The sequence below is a fragment of the Periophthalmus magnuspinnatus genome, chromosome 10, assembly GCF_009829125.3.
Source record: "Periophthalmus magnuspinnatus isolate fPerMag1 chromosome 10, fPerMag1.2.pri, whole genome shotgun sequence".
Taxonomy (NCBI): domain Eukaryota; kingdom Metazoa; phylum Chordata; class Actinopteri; order Gobiiformes; family Gobiidae; genus Periophthalmus; species Periophthalmus magnuspinnatus.
In genome coordinates this window covers 15,930,091-15,951,623 of record NC_047135.1, presented here as the reverse complement: position 1 = coordinate 15,951,623, position 21,533 = coordinate 15,930,091, and the positions used below count along the sequence as shown (strand labels likewise).

Here is a 21,533-nt window from a genome sequence, read left to right as displayed (position 1 = left end):
TGAATCCTCTGCTTCATCTGACCCTCTCCTTTGCATCCTCTGACCCTTATGTATCCTGTACTCTCACACCAAGTAAATTCGTGGCCTATTCACAACATCCACAAATTTCCTCTGCTCCTTCCTTGCGAGCAAATGTAAATTTAATAAAGAGATAGCAGAGATGGGAAGTGATTTTATTTATAGTCAAATTAAAGTGTGATTTTTCATAAAGCATTTGATGTGAGTGAAGTCTGTCACAGAGAAGACATTTGTCACCGAGGTACAGCCCAGTTTCACCTGAACACTGCACTCTTTGCACAGGAAATGCCTCCTTCCCCCCTTTCCCTCTCCATGATGACGGGTGCGGTGCTCACGCAAGAGGTGTGGTTTGACGAACCCTTTGCCACAGTCTGTACAGGTGTGGGGCTTGTGTTCCAGATGCAGTCGCTTATGCTCCCTCAGGTAACGTGGCTGTTTGAAGCCCCGCCCACACATGTCACACTGGTTTTTGCGCGTTTCTTTGTAAAGCTGCATAGTATTGTTTAAAGAAACATTGTGGATTTCAGCTTGTCCCTGCCTCCTGAGGGTTGGCTCTTGTTCTGGCTCATATATTATAAGGGGGTCTAAGCCTTGGTGATGCTGCAGTTTGAGTTGGGAGGTGTAGTGATCCACGCTGATGTCCACAGGTGCACTCAGAGCGGAGCCGGACTCATCACTGTCCTCACTTTTGTCTCTGTGGTAGCTCTCCTCAAACTGCAGAAAGAGGCGCAGCCCTGGGGGGTCAAAGCTTGGGTCACTTCTGTAATAGCTGTGGTCTTCATGATTATCAGCATGACCTGGACAAGCCAGGGTCTAATAATTAGGGATGGTATTGATACTTTGCAGCTGATGTCATCAACATTCCCCGGGGGTGTGATGCTAACCATGGGCACTTCCCTGTCTAAAGCTCTGTTACTTAAATTAAACTTTAATCTGATCTTGAATTCAACACAATCTGACCTGAAAGAACTGAAAATGGAACTACAACAGGTGAACTGAATTTTTCTGTTAAACAAGTCTATCAGATGCTAGCTAGCATTAGCCAACAGTTTCTCAGTTGCCCTGACCTTTTTTGTGTAAAATTAAACACTTAAACAGGACCACGAATGCTTGTATTGATCACAGGAACCGTTTGCTCATGTGTTCATTGCATCACCATAGTAACTGATGAACATTCTACCATATACATCAGGGGTGTCAAACTCAAATGCACAGTGGGCCAAAATTAAAAACAGACATATTCACAGGCTAAACTCAGTATTTATTGAAAAATTGATACCGGCAGCCAGCTCTAATGCACGTTTGATATGATCTCACGGGCCAAATATAATTAAACAGCGGGCCAGATTTGGTCCCCGGGCCTGAGTTTGACATATGTGATATACATACATGTAGCACCCTCCAGTGTGATGTCACTGCAAAGTATCAATAAGCATGCAAGAAAGCTTTGTGCACATATGAGGAAAAATTATCTTTTTTGCATGAGTTTACAATTGGACAGGTCAAAAAGGGTCAATTTTTGCTGAGTTACACTACAATTAGAGAAAAGAATTGATACTTTGTAGTAACATCACACTGGAGGTGTTCTACATGCATCTTTATAGAGGAATGTTACCATGGTGACACAATGCACACATTAGCAAACACTGACAACTAATTTTTTAAAGGTAATATGAAAACCCAGGCACAAATAGAAATTTGATTTAAACAAGACATTTTCAGAAGCCTGTGATCAATATAAGCAATAAAAAAGGTGAGTGTGACTGAAAAACTGTTGGCCAATGCTAGCTACCTTGTGCCTGTAATTTTGTGTGTGAGAGACTCGTTTCACTGCAAAAATCATCTCACCAGTTGTAGTTCCAACTAAGTCAGTTGTTTCTGGTCAGATTGTGCTAAAACAAAGCTCAGATTAAAGTTAACTTCCGTCACAGGGCTTCAGATTGAGTAGTGCCTTTGGTTAGCCTCACACTCCCAGGGAATATTGATTACATCAGCTGCACAGTATCAATAATTAAATCTATGAATGAAAATCTTTAAGGCCAAAATTGTAAACAAAAACATCATCTCAAAATCTCATCCTGTCTTGTTCTTGTCGACCCTGTCTTGTGCCTCATTAAAATTGTGTTTTGTCCTACCTCTCATATTATTATTCACTTTGATTAACTGTTTATAATTAACAAACACAAAGGTCCTTAAAATAATCTAATGTTCTCTTTAAACCACCCTGTGTCTCCATGGGATCTTATTCTGTGTAATAAGCTGTGAGTCCTGTAGTTTAGACCTCTACAAACATGATCTGAAATGCCTGTGTGTCAGATGCCCTCTCTGTGTCAGATGCCCTCCCTGTGTCTCCATTGGGTCTTATTCTGTGTAAAAATAGCTAATCCTGTAGTTCAGACTTGTTCTGAAATGCGTGGGATTCTTGGATTAGTTTAGCAGTAATTGACTAGACATGTCAAAGGGAAATTGAGTCTTGGTGTCTGGGTCTTACCCTGTGCCTTTTGGTGATCCTCAGAGCAGTGTCGTCTGAGTGCACTCTTCTTTGTCCCGTGAAGCCTGGGCCCTATGTGCACACGTTGGTGAAGCTTCAGATATTGGGGCATTTTGAAGTTGCGTTCACATTGGCTGCACTGGAATCGTCTCTTCTGTGTCTTTGTTCCCAGGACGCTGTGAAACTGCAGGTGTCTGCGCAGTTCGGCTACAGTGGTAAAGCTCCGCATGCACCTGCCCCTGTCGCACCTGTATCGCTTGCCCTCCTCACTGTGTGAGCAGGTGTGGATGACCAGACGATGCTTCTTTGTAAACGTTTTTCCACAGTGACTGCACTCGAAAGCTCTGCCCTGTCTATACTCCCGTCTGCGCTCGCACCACACAGCCCTCTGTTCCTTCTCCCCCTCTCTCTCTTCTGCACACTCTTCCCTCTCTTCTCCCTTCCTCTCCTTTGCATCCTCTGCTCCTCTGTCCTTCCCCTCTGAATCTTCTGACCCTCTCCTCTGCCCCCTCTGCTCCTCTGACTTTCTCCTCTGCATCCTCTGCTCCTTTGACCCTCTCCATTCCTCAGTTTGACCCTCTCCTTTACATTCTCTGCTCCATATGACCCTCTCCTCTGCATCCTCTGCTCCATCTGATCCTCTCCTCTGCGTCGTCTGCTCCTCTGACCCTCTCCTCTGCATCCTATGTCCAGTGTTTTGTCTCTCGCTCCTCTGGCCTCCCTGTTCTGCTCTCCTCTTCTCTCTGTCCTCTTTGCAGCTCCAAGGATGCTTCTTCAGTAGATGCGCCCTCAGGAGGTATGGTCTGATGAAGCTCTTCCCACACTTGGAGCAGGGATGTGGTTTGACCTTTAGGTGCAGGAGCTGATGATCTTTGAGGCGTGCCTTTAGAGCATATGTCCTCCCGCATACGTCGCACGTGTGGGGCTTCTCCTCTTGGTGCGTAGCTAGGTGGTTCTTCAGACAGCGGCTATTGTGGAACCTGCAGCTACATTGTGAACACTGGTACTGCCGAGCAGGTGAGTGTAGGAGCAGGTGTTTTTGAAGGGTTTTTACAGAGAGGCATTTGAGCCCACACTGCTCACACCAGAAGCCTTCACCTCCTCTCAACGCCCTCTGGTGATCGCACTGGTGCCATCTGTGCTGGGTTATGAGAGAAAACTTGACGCCACGCTTATCGCAGCGCAGTTTGTATTTCCTGTGAAAGTAAACGGCATATTTGAGTTAGGCAGTACAATCCATGTGGGTTTCAGATGATATCACTACATTCTATTGATACTTTGCATTGACATCACAGAGCAGACAGAGCAGTGCCTACAGTTAGCTTCACACACCCAGGGAAAGTTGATGACATCAGCTGCAAAGTATCAGTAGACCAATATTATTTAATACAGATGGGAGCAGCTAAAATTAATATTGTTCAAATGCAGATTTGTGTTGTAATAAAGTGAGCTCTTGGGTCTTATCACTAACAAAAATGGTCAGGTTCAGCATTTGTGAATTTACCTTTTGTATATTTCACGGCAAAGTACAATGTAATCAATAGGAAAACTGTTTCTTGTCCCCATCTATGACGTCATCGAATTCTAGGATCTGACAACCAAAAATAATCACCAATAAAATGTAAACTTGATCAATCCTCAATGAGCCACACAAAAGTCATAATTAGTTTAACTAGTTTAGTTATTTCATTGGTCCTCCTTTAGTCCTAGTTTAGCCCTGGTTTAGACTTGGCATAGTTGTACTTCAGTCCTTCTATCACCCTAGTTTAGTCCTGGTTTACACTTCTTTAGCCGCGGTTTAACCTTTGTTTTTTCTTTAGCCCTAGTGGCCCTGGTTTAGCCCTAGTTTAGCCCTAGTTTAGAATCGGCTTAGTTTTACTTTGGTTCTTCTCTATCACTAGTTTAGTCCTGGTTTAGAACTGGCTTAGAAAGGGTTTAGTTCTGCTTTGGTTCTTCTTTAGCCCTAGTTTAATCCTGGACTGGTTTAGACGTTAGCCCTGGTTTAGCCTTTGGTTCTTCTTTAGCCTTGGTTTAGCCCCGGTTTAGACTTGGCCTAGTTCTGCTTCAGTCCTTCTTTAGCCCTGATTTAGCCCTGGTTTAGACTTGGCTTAGTTCTGCTTTGGTTCTTCTTTGCCCCTAGTTTAGTCCTGGACTGCTTTAGACTTCAGGACAAGTAGGGCTAAAGAAGAACCAAAGACCAAACCAGAGCTAAACCAGGCCTGGTTTATACTTGGCTTAGATCTGCTTTCCCCAGTTGTCCTGGTATCTCCTACATGATCTTTTTCTCATGTATTCCGCTTTGTTCTTGGTCGGTGAAAGTTACTCCATGCTTTTCACTGTAGATAGTTTTTTTTTCCGTGTAAGTCTTGGTTTTCGGTTCAGACTGAAAAAGGTTCTGAACCTTTCCCATAACCGTGGCAGTCCTGGCGTGAATCAGTCTGTGCGCTCTGAGTTGTTCCTTTGACATGGATGCCCTCCCACACTCTCCACATTTCCACAGCCATGTCACGATAAAAAAAAAAGGTGCAATATATTGCGAAGTAAATATAGACGATAAATGATAATATTGATACTAAGCTATAAGGCAGAATAATACACAAAAAATATTCGAAATGTACAATTGATACTTTGCAGCTGATGTCATCAACATTCCCTGGGGGTGTAACACAATCTGACCAGAAATAACTAACTTAGGTGGAAGGAACAACTGATCTGATTTGTGCTATTAAACAAGTCTCTCACACATAAATTTCCAGTCACAAGCGAAGTAGCAATTAGCCAACAGTTTTTCAGTTAGCCACTCTCACCTTTTTTTCTGAAAATCAAAACAGGATCATGAATGCTCACAATGATCACAGGCTCCTAAAAATGTGCTGTTTAAATCTATTTTGTATTTGTTCTTGAGTTTTCAGACATTCTTAAACCTTTTTGGTTGTGTTTGCTTATCTCTGCATTGTGTCAATGCGGTCTTTCCACTGGAAAACTGCACTTACCAAATCGCCTTTTTCCTCTGTTGCTGTGAGTCATTGGAATAATTTGCCAACAGAGATTCTAATCTGCACGTTTTCAAATGTTTACATATCTGACAAAGTGGCTGATCCCTAAACAAGTTTGTACACATTAGGTATGAATGTGATTTGAATGATTAGTAGAATGCGTATGTTTGTGTGCATATGATGGCCTTGATGGAGGGTGGAATGTGACCCTAGGTAATATCTGTTGTGGTTATATCTATATACATTGACTCTGTTTTTTCAGTATTTTTCAGTAGTATACTACAAGGAAAAAAGTACTCACATTAAATATTGACCCGCAAAAAGTATAGTTCCATCTTTCATATATTGAACAATAACTCGATATGGTGCTTATTGTTACAGGCCTACCTGCATTTCTTCTGGTGCAGGTGGAACACTTTAGCGTATAAAAACTGCCTTTTACAGATGGAACACTTGTGCTTAGTCCTTCTGTGCAGATGACGGTGAGTGTTGAGCGCTCTGATGTTTTTAAAGATTTTATCACATTCCTCACACCTTAAACAGCCCTTTGATTCCAACAGCATTTTCAGATACTGTGAAATAAAAACAAGAAACAATGAATGTCAAGTTATTATAAAGGCTTGACCTTTTTCAAAAGTTAAACTTCTTGATTGGATGGTTATGATAGTTTAAAAGCAACAAAATTTGATTACAATGTTATCTTGACTCAAAAAGTAATAAACTCGTTTACATTTTAAGACACAGTATATATGTTTTTGCAGGTGACGTGCCACACAGTTGGCACGTCACCTGAATGATTTATGCAAATAGAACATTCTCCATGGAGATAGATACATTTTATACCATACTATGGAAGATTATAGCCAAAGGAACAGCATTTCCATGGAAACAAGCAGGATGAGGTCCTCCTCCAAGTGAAATGAAAGTCAGGTTTGTGGAGATGCAAACCCACTCACACTGAGGACACGTGCATGCATGCTTTCTTTCTTTCTTTCTTTATTTTCAGTGCAGTTAACATGAACTGAAAAACAAGCTTTTATTTTAGTCCACTTTGGGGCTAAAAGTTATAAACTGTGGCTTTAAGTCTTTGTTAAATACATTTTAAAGCAGGTTAGGGATGGTTGTTACCACTGATCATTCAAACTACAGAGCCGTTTACACGTTTTAGAGACTAAATGTTTGTTATAATTAGTATCAATAGTTAAGGTCAGTGTCTTGTTATTATGGTTTTGGTTAAGTTTAGGACTTTGATGTCGGTTAAATTGGTTTTGAGATTGTGATTATAAAGATTTGTGCTGTAGAACTGGGAAAATGTCTCAGAAAATGTAAGATTAAGCCAAGGGAAAATAGGAACGCTCCCCATACTACAGATTCAAGGTTCAATGTTTATTTACCCAGATAGATAAAGTATAGCATCTCTGGAATGAATACCGCACCTGTTCTGAGATCATCTCAATTTAGGAATCAGGGTAAGACTTTAACCAACCAAAGCGTGCACACTTCATAGTTTAAATGCAGGTCATATCCGCTTTTCCAATCACGAAAATCATGTAGCAGCTCAAAATAGGGGTTTAATAAGGGCTTAATGCACGGAATGTAAGAATGTGAATGTGTATGGATCACATATTTGTTCGTTTATTACTAACCTCAAGTTTATGGAAGAAACCCAGAACCGTTTCCCTCTGCTTCCGCGCAGAGTAGACAATACTATTCAAACACGATATATATGGTCTAGTTGCACTTTAAGAGCAGAGGTGCTGGTCTCCTCCGCATCTCCGGGTCTGAAAAGGCTAAACTTTGACTTTAGAACTTAAATAAAATAAAAAAATAAACTCAGGAACATACTACAAAGACTCGTTTCGTCAGTGCATTTTAATTAGTCTTTAAAGTAAACTCCCGACATGTTGTTGTAGTTTTGGAATCGGTTTCAGCGCCTGACAGCCCAAACCCAGGGCTTAGATAGAGCATGCGCAGTGAGCACTCTGGCTGACAGCGGCTGGCTTTGAGCTCGGACTGTGTCATGTTATTAAACTGATTTTATCACAGGTTTAACGGGAAACAGCAGGTTCACGGAAGCACCGGAGATCCTCGCCACCTCCCGGAGTGTCCCGACCCCGGCGGAGCTGCAGCAGGGGTTCGAGGTGAGGTTTTCGCCTTGTTCTAAGAGAAAAGGCGAATAACGTGAAAGTCATTAGCTCCGCATCAAAACACGAGTCTGTCAGAAGAGCAAAGTTTGACAGGATGTTTTCTAAAGCCTATACGATTATGTCATTAAAGGAGTCCTTAAAAGTAGATTTTAGCCTAATCTGTAGTGGTTGAATGTCACTTGTGTGTTTTATATTGACTTTGGTTCATTTGGTATAGCAAAATAATCTAGTTTCACTTCCTCTAAAACAGAACCTTATGGTGTAAGTTTAACGAAATATTTCCTCTTCAGTTCAAATTGAAATAAAAGTTCATGTTTCGTACTTTATCTGTGAAGCCAAATGACCCCTCTACGTCCAGACAGTAGTCATCATTTAACAGTAGGACAGACGTTCAGAATAATCGAATAAACTATGTTTAATCATTCCTGTTAGAATTACTTTATAAAATGATTGAATTCGCCCCTCTCTCTCTCTCTCTCCCCATCCTCTCCCTCTCTCCTTTTTCTTTCTTTCTTTCCGCTCTCCTTTCCCCTGTTTCTCTCTCTTCGCCCCCCCACTTCTCTTTCACTCTGTCTTTCTCCCCTTTCCTCACTGTCACCCTCTCCCCTTCTTTCTCTCCTCTTCCTACCCCCTTTATCTCCTCTTCTCTCTCTCCCTCTCCACCGTCTCCCCCTCTTCTCTCTCTCTCTCCCCCTCTCCCTCTCCCCTACCCTTCCGCTTCTCTTCTTCTCCTTTCTCAGATGTGGTGGTTTGAACAGGGTCTGTGCGCTCTGCCCGCGGCTCTGGTAGTGTGGACTTCAGCCGCATTCGTTTTCGCCTATACCACCGCGGTTGTTCTGAGACATGTGGACCCACTGCTGCCCTATATCAGGTACTACACCCCTGCACCTGTCTGCTCCTCTCTGCTCCTGTCTGCACCTGTCTGCTCCTCTGACTCTGCTCCTCTGGCTCTTATTATCTTGTTGTTTGTTTCAGTGACACTGGGACCATGGCTCCAGAGCGGTGCGTGTTTGGGATCATGCTCGACGTCTCGGCCTTTTTAGGTAAAACACACACAGCACTTACTACAAATAGTTATTTGAATGGTGGCAATTACCATATTTACAAAAAGTGCAAAGGAGTTCAACAGTCCTGCCCACTTTGGAATCCACTCTGGTTCAAGAAATAAATTTTCCATAAATCTTTACTTCCTTTTCAAAATTTTAATAATTTAAATAATAAGAGTTTAAAGGCATCGTGGATGCTAACCAGCTCTGTGCTAACAACAAAATATCCTGACTCATTAATGTTTGATAGCTGCTATCCCTGTAGTTTAGACCTCTGCAAACATGTTCTGGAATGTCCCTATGTGTCAGATGCCTTTCCTGTGTCTCCATGGTGTCTTATTCTGTGTAAAACCTGCTCACCCTGTAGTTTAGACTTCTGCAGACATGTTCTGATGGTCAACATGATTCTAGTTTAAACTTCAGATTTCAGATGTGTTTCAAATGTGAACAGAATCCCACAATTAAGACATAAATAAAATAAAAACTCAATAACAATACTTTCTGTTTCTTTCCTTAGGTGTGTTCACTGTGTATGTGCGATACAAACAGGTGGAGGCGCTCTCCTTAGACTCTCACTCTCGCCTGCTCAGTTTAAACCGTGTCGGACTCTTCTTCGGGCTCCTGTCCTCACTTGGGATGTGCGTCGTTGCCAACTTCCAGGTCAGACGCCAATCACTCCCATCAACCAATCAGAAGAGCTGAAAAAACCCTCTCTGACCAATCACAAATCATTTAGACCTGTTTTAGTCCTGGTTGAATCTTGGTTTAGTCCAGGTTCAGGTTCAGTCTTGGTTTAATCGTGGTTCAATTCTAGTTTAGTCCCAGGTTTAATCCTGGTTTAGTCCTTTTTTAATCTTGTATGACCTTTTACCCTAAACAGAAGACTGCGCTGTTCCCCATTCACCTCTTGGGGGCAGTACTCACCTTTGGAGTAGGTGCTCTGTACATCCTGGTCCAGACTCTGGTCTCATTTTGGATGCAGCCTGAAGTCCACAGCAAGTCCCTGTTTAAGACCCGCCTCATGCTCACGGCCTGGACCTTCTCCTCCATCATCTGCAGTATCCTTCAGACCAGGGATAGACCTGGTTTAGACCTGGCTTAGTCCTGGTTTAGCCTTGGTTTTGTCCAAAGTTGTGATTTGGGTTACTCTTCCCAATTTTGGCCTGGCTCTATCCCTGGTTCTGTCCTGTATATTCCTGATTTAATCCTAGTTCAGTCCTGATTATAGTCCTGGTTCAGTCCTTATCACAGCCCAGTGTTTGTGTCCTCTGTGATCATGTACAGCAGTTTGCCTGGAGTGGACGTGGCTCACAAACTGCACTGGACTCCTGGAGAAACGGTGCGATTGAAAAAAACACTTTTAAATCATACACTGTATAATAAAAGACCACAGAGACACTGAAGCTCCTGCTACTGTGGGAATGGGTCCCGGTTCAGTACCAGTTCAGGCCCATTTAATATGGTTAGTTTTATGTTTTCCCATTTTAATTTTTGCATTAGAAGCAGGGAATGGGTAAATTTGAGCTTGACTGAAGGCTGCGTCAGCTAGGGCTGCAACAATTATTTTAGTTGTTAACTAGTGACGATTATTAATTGTTGCCACCCCAATGTGTCAAACACCTCTTAAACAGCAGGGGTCAGTATTGATCATAAGTGGTCATAGCCAGGACTAAAGTCTGGACTCTTGTGGTCACATCCAACTGACCTACTGGTGTGAGAGTTGTTTTGTCATGTGTTAGCTCTGGTTCAGTCCTGGTTTCATCCAGCCATAGTTTCGCTTCGGTCAGATGTAGTAGTTATGGTGTAGTCATGGTTGAGTCCTGGTTTACTTCTGGTTCAGTCATGGTTTAGTCATGGGTTAGTCCTGGTACACTGTTGCCCAAAGGCTAATTCTGGTTACTATCACGAGGACAGAGAAGACCAGTGTGAGGCAGGTGGAAGTATTGTTTTGTGGCACATGGGCATTTACCTGTCCTATCTCATTTGTGGTGTTTCAGGGCTACTTGGCTCACCTGGTCAGCACTGTGTCTGAATGGTCTCTGGCCCTTTCCTTCATTAGCTTCTTCCTCACCTTCATCAGAGACTTTCAGGTTTGAACCGAAACTACTGCACCACAAACCTCCAGTCCATTCTTACTCCCATTTAACAGTGATTAGCATTACAGTAACATAACAGTAGCAATACAATGACAAATTAACTATGCAGGTAACAAACCTGCAAGTAGCAGCACCTTTATTTCTTTTATTGTCAAAATGGTCTATTAATAAGTTAAAGGGCCCATATTACACTATTTTCTGATCTATGTTATAATGTTGTTTCATCACCATACCTGCAGTTATGTTTTTTTTCCCACATGTTTAACACACAAACCCTTCATATTTAGGCAGACTTTTCTCTCACACAGAAAACACTGGTAATACATGACGTGCTCTACTGTGATTTTAAACTCCATACACCTTCACTAGAATCATTTGGATCATTTGAGCCCAGGAATTGCAATCTCTACTAAACATAAGGCAAAAGGTAGCTGTTAAAATGACAACTATCACTTCACAAGGTAGAACAGATGATTCTGAGCTTTGGAGACCTTTAAATCCATAGAACTATTATTTTGTGTTCCTCTGCAGAAGATCGAGCTGCGAGCTGAGGCCGTGGTCCAAAGCCCACACCTGTACGATGGGCCTGTGGGAGGTGTTGTCTCTCACCGAGGGGCAGGGGAGGAGTCGCCGCTACTTGGGGGTGGGACATGAACTACAAATGAACTAATAAGAATCTGTTTTCCAGCACTGAGAAAGACGGGTGCACTTTGAGACTGTGGGACGATAAATGATTATTAAAATATCTGTAAATTGTATTTAAATGAAAACGCTCTCACCTGGTTTTATGTGGTTTAAATTGTTTACTTTTTAAAGCATCAGACTGGAGCTGTTCAAACTACAACCGGATGTTGGCAGCATTGAGTTACACATGTTTTGTATTTATATATTACTTCTATCAATAGTCTTCAGTAACATAAATATAGCTAAGTCTGTAAGTAAAATGTTTTAAAAGATTGCGTTTCTGTGGGCGATTTCTTATATCCATGTTATTAAGTCGATGTACTTTTTATTAAAACTGGGGCACCAGACTTTATTCTTGTAAATGAGTACGTTTAGTTTTTCCCCCGGTTCACAGATACAGATACAGATACACGATTCATTTTGTGCATGGCAGTGGTCCTCTGTTGTTGTAACAATAACACAATTCAAATCAACAATTAATTACAATAATTTTGAATGGGGAAAGGTCATCACAAAATCCTTCAAATCAGGAAGGAAACATTTGCCTGAAAGCCTTGAATAAGCTAAATTGTAAAAGCTGCACTGTCGGCATCTAATAATAAATAAAGTATAAGCAAATATCTCAAGGATTAACAGAGAGCAGGCAGTCCACCCTGTATTATGCATGTGAATATTAGTGATGTGCTCCTGTCTGCTCCTCTGGTTCTACTCCTGTAGCTCTGCTCCTCTTTAATCACACAACATGTCTGAGTTTTCCATATTCATCACTGTATTAGTCAAGCATCAAACAAATGTAATTTCTACTGTTTTATTTTACTTTCTGAAAAAGGGTTTTCATACGCAACACAAAAATCACTTATTAGAAGATACAAAATTGTGGATGTTTTTCTGCTGGTTGTTATTGCACATTTAGATTTTTAAACCTGCCTTCTGACCTTCTGATCCTGAACTGTGATTGGCTACTCTCCCTGGTCATATGACTCAGACATTGCCTTAACAACCGCCTCCAAAGCGCCTTCAACTCCCAGAATCCTTTGCAAACTATGGAAGGCCCCAGCAGCACCCGAAATAGGCGATGTCTGGAACAACTGCAGTGCTGTAATAGAGACAAGATAACAATATAAGCCAGGACTGAACCAGGACTAAATCAGGACTGAAATAATGCTTACTGTTTTGAGGGATCTTTGGGAGCAGATTAATGCTGGGTTTGACTGCTCCATCCTTGTTTACCTGCACAGTCCAGTGGACTAGGAGGATGCAGCTAAAAGAAGAAAAGAATGCATGAATTAATAGCAAAAAGCAAGACAAGATAAACAATGAATAAAACATTTAATGTATAAAGGAGATTTTAATTGCCACCAATCTGCCTCATGGTTTATATTGTATTTGACTGAGGGTGTAAAAATTATCATTTGGCACAACTGCTTTCACTAAAAATAATTCAGAAAGATAGCAAGATAATCTTAAAATAATAAAAAAGATAATTATATGATGTAAAGACTTATATAATTTCATTAATTATAAATCACAAGGTATAAATCTTTCAAGTGGACCCCAGCTCATGTGTTCAACTCTTTTCAGAAGTATGGAAAAGTACAGCAGTGTTGAACAATGTGACTTATAAAGGTTAGTCAGTTTAGACTTTAGAACAGGGAGAGCACCAGTACAAGCATTGATCACAGAAAAAGGAAATAATATTCTTACCCAGGAAGTTCAGGGTGATGCAGCACCATGACCTCTGACCTCTGACCCCCCGGAAACGACACAATGGATGGGTGTTTGGTCTGCAGAGAAGTTTGTTTATTAAAAAATGATCAAAGTGAAAGATTCTGTGTAGTTCATAACTGTCAGCATTAAAACAGCCAAAAGCAGAGGAGAGATTCAATTTCATTACATTACAATATGTGCACAGTATTATTTTTTTAAACTTGGGAAACGTTTTAAAGAAATATGGTTAGGGGATGGCTGTGAAACAGTGCAATTAATGGGATTAAATCAAACTGTGGTCAAACTGCCTGCAGATGAAATCTCCTGTCCTCTGTGAGACATAAAGCTCTCCCTGTGTATCAGATACCATCCCTATGTCTCAATGGGGTCTTATTCTCTGTAAAAATGCTAACCCTGTGGTTTAGCCCTCTACCTTAGTATTAGTTTAGATGTGCAGATAACAGTTGTTTTGTCAGATGTTTATGCTCCTGGGCAGATTTAAACTCTAAATTTGGTTCTAGTTTCTAATTTGTTGCATCTCACCTCTGACCTGAGACTCTGTACGAACCACAAAAAATGGAAGAAAATGGAAATCAGAAACAGGACTACACCACTGACTGAAATACAGACTAAACCAGAACTAAACTAGGAGTAAACCAGGTCTGTTTTAAATTACAGATCACTGACTGTTTTATGAAGCATGAAGCACGCTCAGTTTGTTAAACCTGAACAGAGACCACTGCAGAGTTAACTTAAACCCTGACTGTTACCCTGGTAACTCACTGTAACCTGCTTTGATTGGATAGTTCACTAGACATAATTTTTATACTTGCCCTGAAGCCCATTTAAACATAGACTTAAATGCTTAAGACCGTTTGATTAGATGTTAGAGCTCTGCTCCATCTGAGCCTGGTCTCCCACTCTCTCTCCATTCTCTCGCTCAAAGGAATACTGTGATCTTACTGGCTGCTGCAGCTGTAGGGGCGAGGCTTAGACTATGTTTTCAACAGGAACAGAACTCACATTCAACAGAATCTGAACAAACACTGAACACAAAAGTTAATCTAATACTTAGACTCCTGTCTATCTCTTAACCGCATTTGTAGTCCCTCTTGTAGTCCTGGTGCCAGACGCCACCTTTTTCTTACTATTATTTTTTATTAGTGTACACCTCGGGCCATTACGAGTTTATGGTCTTTTGTTTCAACTCAGCCCCATTCAATCTCAGGACCCCCAAAACCCCTTTTTTGGGACCCACTTTGGCCAAAATTGTATGAGTCTGTTAAAAGTGGTGCTGTAGTCACATCCAGTGTCACATAGTCATGAAATGTGGAACAAAGAATATATGATGAGGAATACAACAATAGAATCTTACAGGGGTTTGTGCATTTCTGTTTGCATTTATTGAAAAAAAAATATTCTCAAGGACGCATCTTCTCCACAAACTAATTGATTGTGACACATTGGCACGGAATTAGTTTCATATGCATATAGAAAACTTTGTCAATGTATCAGCTTCCAATTAACCCGAGGAGCTCTGTATTTCAAATGGATCACCTGAAATAATGCATACATCCAAACTGACATATAGAATTCTCAGTCATTTGGCCATAGAATGCATATGGTGCCATTTCATGAGAAACTTGCAGATTTCAGGATAAAATTCAACTTAACTTTCATGGATTTTATTCAAACTTGGTATTATTCATGTTTATAAATGAAATATTATCTATATGACAGTTTAGTGTTGTATCTTTTAACCAAGTTTCATAGTATGCGTGTGTATGTTCTCTTCATCTGAACTAAGACTAAAGCAGGTCCATAATACAAGGGTCATTCAATAAATAAGGTGAATCGCCTGGCTCTCATCCTCCTCGCCCAGCTCTCCTCCTCCTCGTCTGGTCTTCCTCCTCCTCGCCTGGTCGATTTTTCTTGTTTTGTCTGATTTTTCCTGTTGTTTTGTTTTTGTGTGTAGGCAGCACGGTGGCTGAGTGGCAACACTCATGCCTCACAGCAAGAGGGTTTGGTTCGATCCCCGGGTCGCCAGGCCTTTCTGTGTGGAGTTTTTCATGTTTCTCCCCGTGTCTGGATGGGTTTCCTCCAGGTACTCCGGTTTCCCCCATCAACCAAAACATGAACGCCCTTCGAGACAACTGTTGTTGTGATTTTGGGTGTTACAAAAATAAATGAATTGAATTGAATTGAATTTTTCGGTATAAGGACTTTTAATACACATAGAAGCTTACTTTTTTTTTACTTGTTTTTGAGAGTTTTGGCGATTAACAAAGATGGCATGGTTCGATCAAAAAATTCACCTTATTTATTGAATGACCCTCGTACATTAGTTCGAATGGCCATTGTCGTAACGACTGACAGAGGGACCAAGGATACAGAACTCAAGAACAGTTTAACAATGTTTATTTCCAACTTGAAATGTGCAAATGAAGGTACGATAGTCGAGAGTGGGGTAGTCTGCCATAGTCCGTAGACCCAGGTGAGCTGGGTCGGAGGGTGTGAGGTTCACATCGGTTGTGGAGAGCTGGGTCGGAGACAGAGGAGCTGAGCGGGATCTGACAAGGGGCAAAAACATCCAACTTAGAAAAGAGTAGCAAATGCAAAAATATGAGACCGAGCCAAGCAGAGCTGTACCACTGTGGATACATGGACAATCTGGCGCCGAGTGTCCTGGTTCCCTTTGTCCTCCCCAGGTGCAGCTTGATCAGGGTCACTGGACAAAACAGGTTTAAGCTGGGACACGTGGAACGTAGGGTGGACGCGGAGAGAAGGAGGGAGTTGGAGGCGTACTTCTGATGGGCTGATGACTTTGGTTATCTTGAAGGGGCCCAGGAAGCAAGAAGAGAGTTTCCGAGAATCTGTTTTTAGGGGAATATTTTTTGAAGAGAGCCAAACTAACTGACGTGACTAATACTGAGGAGGGGGAGTACGATGCTTGTCCACGGCTGCCTTCATCCTGGCCCCGGATTGGATAAGGGCTGCCCTTCTACAGACCCTACGGCAGTGTTGAAGGTGGTGTTGGACAGAGGGCACTGCCAGGTCCTTCTGCTCAGATGAGAAGTGTGGAGGCTGGTAACCTAGAGAGGCTTGGTGAGTTCTGTTACCGGTCTTTTCCCCTCCCAGCGAGTTGTGGGAGTATTCAATCCATGACAAGAATGTGCTCCAGGTAGGGCTTGGAGGAGACAACACAGCGTAGTGCAGTCTCTAGGTCTTGGTTGGTCCGCTCAGTCTGTCCATTGGTATGGGGGCGAAAGCCAGAGGCAAGACTCACCGATGCACCCAAGCCCTCACAGAAGGAACGCCAAACTTGGGCTGTAAATTGCGTTCCTCAGTCTGACAATATCTGCCGGGATTCCATGGAGTCAGAACACATGGTTGGTTATACGGTCAGCGGTCTCTTTGGCGGTCAGGAGTTTTGGTAGGGCAATGAAATGGGCTGCCTTAGAGAACCGGTCAGCAATTGTGTTGTGGGAAGCCCAGTCACGAAGTCCACTGCCACATGAGACCAAGGGTGTTTCATTACTGGTAGCGGTTGGAGTAGACCGGAAGTGGAAGGCTTTGCCCCAGGCACACACTGGCACGCCAACACAGGCCCTGGTGTCTTTGTCAACCATGAGCCACCAGAAGTGACGTCTCAGAAGGCAAACCGAGAGCAGTGGACCCATTAAAATACCTTGGAGCGAACAGGATCTGGAACAAAGAAAGTACCAGGTGGGCCATTACCTGGATCAGGCTGAGTGCGTTGAGCCTCCCGGACCAGATCCTCAATCTTCCAGTGGCCAGCCGCGACCATGCAGGTAGGGGGGATTGATGGGCTCTGGAGGGGTGGTAGCGTCCTCCTGGGAGAAATGGCGTGAGTGCATCCGGCTTGATGTTGTGGGATCCTGGGTGATACGCAAGTGTGAACTCAAATATACTGAAAAATAGTGACCAGCGGGCTTGACAGGGGTTTAAACGTTTAGCTGACTGGACAGATCACAAGAACATAGCTTATATTCAAACCAGGATCAGATGCCCTGTCCCTTCCAACCAGTGGCGCCATTCTTCCAGGGAAAGCTTGACCGTCAACAGTTCTCGATCCCCCACAGCGTAGTTGCTCTCAGCTGGTGAAAGGCGACGAGAGAAAAAAGCACAGGTATATAAACGACTGTGTGGTTCAAACCTTTGGGAGAGGACTGCCCCAACACCTATGTCTGAGGCATTCACCCTCACAAGGTTGAGTTTGGTAAAGATGGTGGCCCCGTGGAGTGGAGTAAAGGCAGGATCAATGAGTGGTAATGGATATGTTTTTAATGGTGATATTGTTGAGGCCCCTAAAGTCGATGCAGGGCCATAATGTTTTGTCCTTCTTAGCGATGAAGAAGAATCCAGCTCCTAGGGGTGACGAGGAGGAGCGGTTGATACCCGCGTGCAAGAGAGTCCCAGATGTACTGTTCCATAGTCTCTTATTCGGGTTTGGAGAGATTATATAGATGACTGGAAGGCAAGGGAGCACCAGGCAGGAGGTGGATAGCACAGTCATAAGGTCTGTGGGGAGAAAGAGACAGCGTGTCATGATATTTGCTTGGCATGGAGGAGAGATCCGGCGGTCCGGACGGTGACTGGAGAGCGAGTTGGCGCCCCCAGCTGGAGACAAGGCAGAATGCAGGCAGTTCGCATGACAAAAGGGACTCTACTCTGACACCCTTCCCCAAACTCAGTCAATTGTGGGGTTGTGAGTTACCAGCCAGGGGTGACCCAGAATGAGCGGCATAGTGGGAGCAGAAATGACGCCTGGTTTCATGGTGATTATCGGACAAGTACTCCATGTCCTACTGATGCGCGCCCCCCTTTTGGCCGAACTGGGCAGGTTGCGAGGAAATGCTCGTTTTCCACAATACAGGCACTCACCAGCCTGGCGGCATCACAGGTGCTCCTCTGCAGTCAGGTGTGCTCGACCCACCTGCATTGGCTCCTCTGGTGGGGGTGTCGCTGGGGGCAAGTTGACTGGCGGCGACAGTGTGGAATGGTTCACGTCCCAGATCGACAAACAACGTCTCTCCCTTTACCAACTCTGTAGGCGATTGCCGATACGGTTCGCTAGGGAAATCAAAGATTTTAGGTCAGGTGGGTTGTCTCGTGAAACCACTTCATCCTTTAAGTTATCACTTAATAATCCTTTCACAAAGACAGCCTTCAGTGCGCTGTCAGTCCAATCCACCCCCGCCACCAGTGTCCAAAACTTGATAGTATAATCAGCCACGGACCTGGAACCCTGGACCAGACTTAATAGGCAGAGTGAGGCATCAGCTTGATAGTGTGAGTGATCAAAGACTAGTTTAAACTCTCCTACAAACCCAACAAAAGTCATATGGTCTAATGTAGTGTTGAAAATTTGTACTGTATTTTCGCAGCGTCGCAGAGGCTGGGCTGAATATGGGTCCGGATCGATGCCTCTGAATTCCTGAGGGCGCAGTGCCACGGTGATCCCAGAGATGGAGGCAGGAGAGTGAGCAGAGTGGAGACCTGGTTGGATAGCTGGGTAACTTGCATGGTCAGAGTGTGGTTACATTCGAGCAGGGTCCGGATGGTTTGTTCATGTTGTCCACTGATGACTCCGTGATGCGAAAACACCCAGTGTAGCATTTGATCCAGCCCCGAGTCTGATTGGTCCATGTTGGTCAGATCGTTCTGTCGTAACGCCTGACGGAGGACCAAAGATACAGAACTCAGAGAACAGTTTAACAATGTTTATTTACAGCTTGAATTGTGCAAATGAAGGTAGATTGATCAGATAGTTGAGAGCGGGGTTGTTTGCCGTAGTCCTTGAGTAGGTCGTGGGCGGTGGGGTCAGAGACGAGGTAAGCCATACTGGCCGAGGTGAGCTGGGTCGGAGGGTGTGAGGTTCGTACCGGTCGTAGAGAGAGAGCTGGCTCGATGACAGGGGAGCTGAACAGGTCCAGGGAGCGGGATGTGATGAAGAGCAAAAACATCCAACTTAGAAAAGAGTAGCAAATGCAAAAACTAGAGACTGAGCCAAGCAGAGCTGTACCACTGTGGATACGCGGACAATTTGACGCTGAGTGTCAGGTCCTGGCTCCCTGTCCTCCCCAGGTGCAGCTTTATTAGCAATTAGTTGCAGGTGTGCATGGGAGGAGCCCGAATCTCCACCCAGCTCCAGGCTGTAACACAAGGAAGGGGAAAACAGCACATGGGATTTTGAGTGTCCTGTGACTGAATGGGAGTTGAGACAAAACCGCAAACTTGTAATAGTCCAAGGTGTACACTAAGTGCATTGAGCATTTTATTAACCGTGATACAATCAAATTTAGAATATGCCACAGGGTTAACCAACAATGTGCCAGTGTGGCCCAATTCCATTTGTGGTTTAAAATAGACATTTCCTTCTACTCCTATAGACATAGAATTTGTAGAATATTAAATACACAACATTGTTTTCTCATAATTCCCATAGGAGCACTATACATATTGTATATCATTCCTAATCCTTATCAGCCTAACTGAGCCCTTCTCCAGATCTAAGCCAGGATCATGATCAGAAGTGTGGGGTGGGAACAAGGGTTGTCAAAAGTATCGAAAATCAGATGCTAATCAATACACGGAATGAAGTATTAATTATACTCGAAACTAGATACTCATTTGAGCAGGTATCGATACTAAAAAGTCACATTCACAGGACAAAAATTAACTTTATGTTCTTAATGCTGTATCAGAACAAGTATAAGACCACATAGACTAGTATTTGCCCATGGATCACTATGGAACCTACCTGGATGACTGAGGGATTACACAGATATAAGAACACATGTTAAAATAAAATAAAGTACTATTTTATAATAAAGTACTAATATTTAATGTTGAAAATCACCTTCTATTGTCTAAAAAAAGAGTGGTTTTTTTACTATCATCATGGTATCAGAATCAGTATCGAGTATCGAGTCTATTCCATAGTAACAAAATCCAATTTTAGTGGGTACAGATGTGGAAGGGGGACAGGTGTAGGGGATAATGACAGAGGAGGAGGTGCAGTTAAAAGCAGAGCTCAATCCCAGTCTCACTCATAGGAGAGAGGAGCTTCTCACACTCAGACACACAGCAGTAGCATCAGGTAAGAGCGACTCATATTTCCATTTCTTTATAGCTGTGAGCAAATCTGATCTTCTTAAGGTCAACGCACAACGCAACACTTTGACACATGCCAAAATTCTGTATTATTTTCTATGAGCGTGCACACGTCTGTGATTGGTGGTGTGTGAGCCTGCATCTAAATTGAAATTTGCTGAATAGGCACGTGGCACCACGTCTGAAAACACGTGCTTTTTGTACTTCTGTGGTGAGTACAGACATGTCTCTGCTCTCGGCGACCAACAAACGGAGCACTGTGAACTTAGGTAGAGAAAGTACCAGTCTTCATACCGGCAGAACACCAGCTCTTCTCCAGGTTCTCTCTGTGCGGAGAAACTCTCTTCTCTCACGAAACTAACTGTAACCTCCTCAAACCACCAGGCAAGGCAAGACAAGTTTATTTGTATAGCACAATTCGTACACAAAGTAATTCTAAGTGCTTTACAGAATAAAAAAGACATCAAAATCACACAAATCAAAAGATTAATAATCACAAATAATCATCACTATATTAACATTAAATTATTCCTCTCCTCTCTCAGCCTCATGCTCTGTCCCATTTTATAAGTAATCTGCTGATAAAAGACTAATTTAGCAGCATTCAGTGTCTGACATGTGGGTTTGACACATGCTAAATGCTGTTGTGGTTTGACCTTTAGACTGGTTTAAACCAGGACTAGACCTAGACCCAGTAAGAAACAGCTAAGATGATCTAAAGTTTAGACCATCTTAGCTCTGTTTCTTACTGAATAGTAGTAGTAGTAGTCAAGCATGGACTACTATGTTGTATTTGTGTGTGTTTGAGTGTTTGCAGAAGGTGGTTTGTCTACTTAATTTTAGTGATAAAGCTTTTTAACTCTAGATGTGCATGTGGCTGCGAGTAACGGGGACAATGTCACACTACTAAAATACAACACTTCCTTCTGGTGGACTGAAGCTAATGCTGCAGATTTCACTAAAGCATTCAAACAGGGGTTATTGCTCCTACCTACCGAACTTAGTTCAGATGTTATTTTTTATTATTATTATTATTTTTTACTTAAACTGGGTTTATTGAGGCCACATCTGTGCTTCTTTAGACAGCTGAAATTAAAAACTGTAGGTACAGTATTTTGGCAATGACAATATGTACTGGCAATAGCCTACAACTGTATTCATAGGTTTCAGAACGATGAGAATCTAGTACGGTTTTAAAACAAAATCTTTTG

General features: G+C 42.8%; 3 protein-coding genes across 3 annotated transcripts in view; 1 reads left to right on the top strand and 2 right to left on the bottom strand.

Moving 5' to 3' along the window:
* Window positions 1-38: 38 nt before the first annotated feature.
* LOC117377912 (zinc finger protein 91-like) lies at window positions 39-7,527 on the bottom strand. The gene is made up of 5 exons (XM_055224674.1): window positions 7,454-7,527; window positions 7,152-7,212; window positions 5,893-6,077; window positions 2,510-3,705; window positions 39-815 (listed from the first exon to the last, which is right to left on the bottom strand). Exons 1-5 carry the CDS (start codon window positions 7,525-7,527, stop codon window positions 184-186), a joined length of 2,148 nt encoding a protein of 715 aa, XP_055080649.1. The 3' UTR covers window positions 39-183.
* On the top strand, window positions 7,472-11,832 carry dram2b (DNA-damage regulated autophagy modulator 2b). The gene is made up of 8 exons (XM_033974274.2): window positions 7,472-7,646; window positions 8,393-8,523; window positions 8,628-8,695; window positions 9,216-9,358; window positions 9,579-9,756; window positions 9,955-10,037; window positions 10,696-10,788; window positions 11,326-11,832. Exons 2-8 carry the CDS (start codon window positions 8,393-8,395, stop codon window positions 11,446-11,448), a joined length of 819 nt encoding a protein of 272 aa, XP_033830165.1. The 5' UTR covers window positions 7,472-7,646; the 3' UTR covers window positions 11,449-11,832.
* A 468-nt stretch (window positions 11,833-12,300) lies between these two features.
* cenpp (centromere protein P) overlaps window positions 12,301-21,533 on the bottom strand; it is a 91,361-nt gene continuing 82,128 nt past the window's right edge. Inside the window, exons 8-10 of the mRNA XM_055224673.1 lie at window positions 13,183-13,262; window positions 12,648-12,739; window positions 12,301-12,574 (exon numbers count right to left, since the gene is read on the bottom strand). Coding sequence (XP_055080648.1) covers window positions 12,438-12,574; window positions 12,648-12,739; window positions 13,183-13,262 — 309 coding nt within the window. The 3' untranslated portion in view covers window positions 12,301-12,437. The remainder of the gene's footprint in view (window positions 12,575-12,647; window positions 12,740-13,182; window positions 13,263-21,533) is intronic.

Coding starts and splice junctions, on each gene's coding strand:
- LOC117377912 (XM_055224674.1), bottom strand. CDS start 7,527: ATGACACAGTCCGAGCTCAAAGCCAGCCGCTGTCAGCCAGAGTGCTCA. Junction 6,078..7,151: donor GTTTCTTCCATAAACTTGAG/GTTAGTAATAAA, acceptor TTTATTTCACAG/TATCTGAAAATGCTGTTGGA. Junction 816..2,509: donor GGATCACCAAAAGGCACAGG/GTAAGACCCAGA, acceptor TGGCTTGTCCAG/GTCATGCTGATAATCATGAA.
- dram2b (XM_033974274.2), top strand. CDS start 8,393: ATGTGGTGGTTTGAACAGGGTCTGTGCGCTCTGCCCGCGGCTCTGGTA. Junction 8,696..9,215: donor CGACGTCTCGGCCTTTTTAG/GTAAAACACACA, acceptor TTCTTTCCTTAG/GTGTGTTCACTGTGTATGTG. Junction 10,038..10,695: donor ACTGGACTCCTGGAGAAACG/GTGCGATTGAAA, acceptor GTGGTGTTTCAG/GGCTACTTGGCTCACCTGGT.